The following is a 5,099-nucleotide window of genomic DNA, read 5'->3' as shown; positions in this document are numbered from 1 at the left end:
ACTGAATCATGAAGTCCCACCCATTTAGTTGCGTATGAAACCCTCGCGTTCGTTCATTGGTGCGGACAGGCACACTGGCCACCACCATTGGTTGAAGCACCCGCCAATGAAATTCTTCACAACGGAGGGGTGTTGATAGAACAGCAGCAGAAACGAAACTCACGAGCTCTCTTCTGGCATTCCGAGAAATTACGAAATGAAAGTTATGTTCTGGAAGATCATCATGTACCGCGGAAATTTAAAAAGCTATACATTCTCTTTACGAAAGCATTTTGTGATCAAAAAGGGATAGATGTAATACGTTTATTCTACATTTATTTATTTTACACTTTTCATATATAAAACACGATACATTTATTTATAAAAACAAAAACAAATAATTTATCATCTGAAATTGGCTACTGGTAGAAATAGTTCTAACTGATTTTACGTGTAACTGTTACATATTCATATTTGTAATGTATATTCATGACAGGAGACTGCATATGATTAAACTCAACTGCTTTTACTCGCGTCCGCTTATAATAAAGATTACGCGCCTCACAGCATTCACTCCATTATTACAATACAACATGTACATACATAGCCTACATGACAATATTCAAAATGACATTTACAAATTAATGTCATTGAGCTATGTCTGAGTATCTTATATTCTACTTGTCTTGTGTTCTGCTCTTCTGTTATTGATTTAAAGTCCGCGTGAACCGGAAGTTGCAAACTACTTTTCTCCAGTGTTGTGACGTATTTCCCAGTGAAACGGAATATTGAACAGAGGGCAGGGTTTTACTCTAGCGCTCCTCCTCTCCATCTCTGCTCATAACAGACTAACGGTTTGAGGGGAGTGGTTAAGCGTCTTTTGTGTGGATTGACTTGCATGGATGAATTGTTCACCACAAAACGATCAATTTAGGCAAATAAAGTAAGTATGGTCAATTTTGATTTCATGTGGACTTTAAATAACTGCCCTATAATAGTTAAATGTTACCCATGATGTTTGACGAAGAAATGATATGTTGAGTAGGTTGTAAATAGATACTGGCCTTTCTTGTAATCAGAACCTTTTGAGGTCGAAATAAACTTTAAAAGTATTTCTATAAATAGGCATACCAGACTTTAAGAAACATGCTCTGGTCAAGCTCAGGCATTATTTACACAATGACAAGAAATTTAACATGATGCATCAAAGGGATGTCTTTTAAAATATTGATAATATTCCTTACAGAAAAAAAACATGAATTTCACATGTGCAAAAACACATTTGGTGAACATCATTAAAATATCATACAGATTTCTGTAACTTTATCTAACAGAATGGAATGTTTTAAATTGAGAAAAATCCATTGCTACAATAAGCTCATAAATGCTATCGTTATTTTTTACCCAAGAAAAAATTATGTCAGCCTACTTCCTGCTAATGTCATACCTTTTGGATATTAATAATATTACAATCAAAATGGAAAGTGACATTTAGGACATATGAAAACCCAATTAAAACGAGTAATTAAAACAGCATTTAAATAGAAATTAAATTGGAGTTAATTAGTTTCAGTAGAAATTAAGAGATTTAACTCTCAATATTATGTTTATGGGACTGATATTGTGAACTGTAAAGAAGCAAACTATGACTGAACACATACAAGAGAGCTTCTTAAACATAATTTACTGCTGGTGGAAAAATCATTGAGTTCCCAGAGCAATGCTTTCTGTTCTTGAATTTCCTCATTGGTTTTTATTGGACAGTGATACTTCCATCCTCCAAGCTGTTCTGGTTCATTAGCAGGTCGCCATCCTCTTTCATGTTGTTCAGCAGATATCTGATCCCTGCCTTCGCACCCGTTTTTAAACCAGCCCCCAACGCATAACCAGCAACCCCTGCAGTTCCCCCGGTTACAGCCATGAGGGCATCTGTGCCCAGATCCAAAGTGCTGAAGATGGCTCTCTCTTTTGCAGTATCATAGCAGTTAATCGAAGCATAGTAAACGGCTGTTCCCAGATTATACAGCGTGGAAACTGCAGGAATCCACTCCACAACACTATACACTTGCTCCTCTTTTTCATTGACACAGTGATGCTGAGGGACCCCATTTCTGCGCCAACGTACAGACCTCACCTTACAATTCTGAATCCAGCTCTCAGAGTTAGATGAAGGCAATATGCTGCTTCCAGGCCTCAAGATAACTTGATAATATTCAGAATCGCCATCTTGGGTCACACCTGCACATTGGATTCCCAAGCTTCGACAAGCCTGCTGTGCTTCCCCAATACGCAATGGCCTGCTCTGTTCTGCAGCCTGTCCCAGTAACTGAGTGCCTTTCATCCTCACCCATCCCTTGCATTTCCCCATAGGCCCAACTTTACCCTTATAACCATCAACTTTCTCACCTACCTCAGCTAGCTGATGGATGTTAAATATAACAGCCTGCAAGTGGCACTGTGACTCAGAGTTGAGCATAAGAGGAGATGGCGGTGTTTGGAATCCACTGGTAAAGGTGTGATGGACACCATCTTTGCCTCTCTTGATCAGCACCAGCACGTCCTGCAAAAATTCACATGTATCATTTTGGCCCAACACTGCGTAGAGTTGCATTACCAAAGCCTGGGCTTCTGACAAACATCCTGCTGACACCAACACAGGCACCATTGCCAACCCCAATATTTCCTGAGAGAAACCCTTCCCTCTCCAGCCTCCATTGGCAAGCTCTGCACAACTTGCATTGCTTTGGAGATCCAGCTGACCTTGTAGAGAGGCTGAGAGGTTTAAGACCAACTGATGGGCGGCGTGAAGACCATCTTTAACCACTTGTGTTTCTACTTGCTCTGTTTGAGAAATTTTTGAAGTGACTGAGGGCCTCAGCCTGCTTTGAGGGAGTGGAGCTCTGCCAAATACTACTTCAGACAGTAAGAGGTGGATGAGAAGTAACATTTTGAGTTTTGAGCCCCATTTAGCCATGTTGAACTGTGGAGTCTTGCAGCACCAAGCAAATCGCGGGTTCTGGATTAAAAAAAAAAGAGAGAAGACAAAAAGAGAAGTTTAACTGTATGTGCAGTGTACATGAAGCTGTTTATGTGCACTTTAAAAGTGTGGAACAATTACGATTATTTTAATATTTTTGAAAGACGTGTCTTATGAGCACCAAGTCTACATTTATTTGATGTTATTTGAATACAGTAAAAATAGTAATATTGTAAAATATATAATATAAATATCTGTTTTCTATTGTAATATGTTTAGAAATGTAATTTATTCCTGTGATGGCAAAGCTGAATTTCCAGCAACCATTTTTAAGATTTCAAAATCTTAATTATTCCAAACTTTTGACCTGTGTATATCTATACAAATATCTGCAGCTGTAGCTACATCATGGGGTGAGACCATGAGATAAGTGGGTATTTGTGTGCTTGTCTTTGTCATTGTGCAGCTGGGAGAAAAGAAAGGAAGGAACGGGATGAGCACTTTTTTTTTTGGTAAGACTTCTCCCTCCCTGATGTTTTTACACTTCTTCTATATACATCTAAAATATTTAAAATACATTCAAATTATTGAAATAAAATAAGTAAAATGTTATTATAAAATAGTTTTAAATGGAATATTAAGTAAAAATCGTTCCTCATAAATTTCATCATATACTTTTAAAGGATTAGTTCACCCCAAAATGAAAATTTCCTAATAATTTACTCACCCCAATGCCATCCAAGATATCTTTCTTTCCTCAGTGGAAGAGAAATTCTGTTTTTTGAGGAAAACATTTCTGGATGTTTCTTCTAACAATGGACTTCATTGGATACCATCGTTTTTAAGTCCAAATCAATGCAGTTTCAAAAGTCTTTGAAGTGTTTAAACGGGCTGTACGCAATCACAGCTGAAGAAGAGGTTGTTATCTAGCGAAACGATAGGTCATTTTCAAAAAATAAATAATAATTTATAGACTTTTTACCTTCAATAGTTCGGATTGAGCTGATCAACAAACGGACAGGGAAATACTTCATCACGTTGAAAGGTCACGCCGGCGCCGGCAATACTATTTGAACTACTATTCATATTCATCAGAATGTTATTCATATACTATTCATATTCATATTCACTGAATACTATTACTATATAATAGCAAACAATACTATTTGAACTATCCTCCTACGTACGGTCGCATTGTAAACAGTGGGGCAGTACCTTTCAACGTGATGACGTAGTTCCCTGTCCGTTTGTTGATCAGCTCAATCCGAACTATTGAAGGTAAAAAGTCTATAATTTTTTTTTTTAAAATAACCTATCGTTTCGCTAGATAACAACCTCTTCTTCAGCTGTGATCGCGTACAGCCCGTTTAAACACTTCAAAGACTTTTGAAACTGCATTGATTTGGACTTAAAAACGATGGTGAAGTCCATTGTAAGAAGAAAAATCATGAAATGTTTTCCTCAAAAAACAGAATTTCTCTCCCACTGAGGAAAGAAAGACATGGATATCTTGGATGGCATTGGGGTGAGTAAATTATTAGAAAATTTTCATTTTGGGGTTCAAATCCTTTAAGTACATTTCTCAAACATGCAGTCTGTCAGATTTAGTTGAAAAAGATTATAACTTTTTATACATTTTATCTAAATTACAGAGGAAATTATATTTCAAGTCATTTGAATGTTATTTGGAATTACTGATCTTTATATTAATATGAGATTAATAAGACTCCTACCTTCTAACAATCCCGATAGTACCTCTGTGATAGAATCCAGCCTTCACGAAAAACATGTACATCTCCCTATCCCTCGTTATACACTCTCTCTCTCTTTCTCTCGCTGGCCCAATTGCCCTGAATGTGATATCACGTGGAGAGGATCAATGTGTTCAGTGGACGTTTTGTTTATTTACCCTCATGTCCCCTCTCTTCCTCTCATTCTCCCTCTGCTTTTTCTCTGAAGACCATGTGGGGGTGTGGGGGCTTTGTGTTTGACCCAGATAAATTGCTGAACACTCATTTCATGCATGTGAGTGTGTGTGACAGTGAGAGAGAACAGGACTGTGCACCCATTTACAAAATTCCACTTGGTTCTGTCATTTTAAACATGCTGCTCAGACCATATATTTGAATCAGCATTCAATGCA

At 37.5% G+C, this 5,099-nt stretch overlaps 1 protein-coding gene across 1 annotated transcript; it reads right to left on the bottom strand.

Moving 5' to 3' along the window:
- Nucleotides 1–299: 299 nt before the first annotated feature.
- Nucleotides 300–4,777, bottom strand: apof (apolipoprotein F). The gene is made up of 2 exons (XM_081379982.1): nucleotides 4,690–4,777; nucleotides 300–2,995 (listed from the first exon to the last, which is right to left on the bottom strand). The coding sequence occupies exon 2, from the start codon at nucleotides 2,951–2,953 to the stop codon at nucleotides 1,733–1,735; it is 1,221 nt and encodes a 406-aa protein (XP_081236108.1). The 5' UTR covers nucleotides 2,954–2,995; nucleotides 4,690–4,777; the 3' UTR covers nucleotides 300–1,732.
- Nucleotides 4,778–5,099: the final 322 nt, after the last annotated feature.

The sequence above is a fragment of the Scardinius erythrophthalmus genome, assembly GCF_964197995.2.
Source record: "Scardinius erythrophthalmus genome assembly, chromosome: 12".
In the NCBI taxonomy this organism is placed as follows: domain Eukaryota; kingdom Metazoa; phylum Chordata; class Actinopteri; order Cypriniformes; family Leuciscidae; genus Scardinius; species Scardinius erythrophthalmus.
This window is presented reverse-complemented; position numbering and strand designations above follow the sequence as displayed.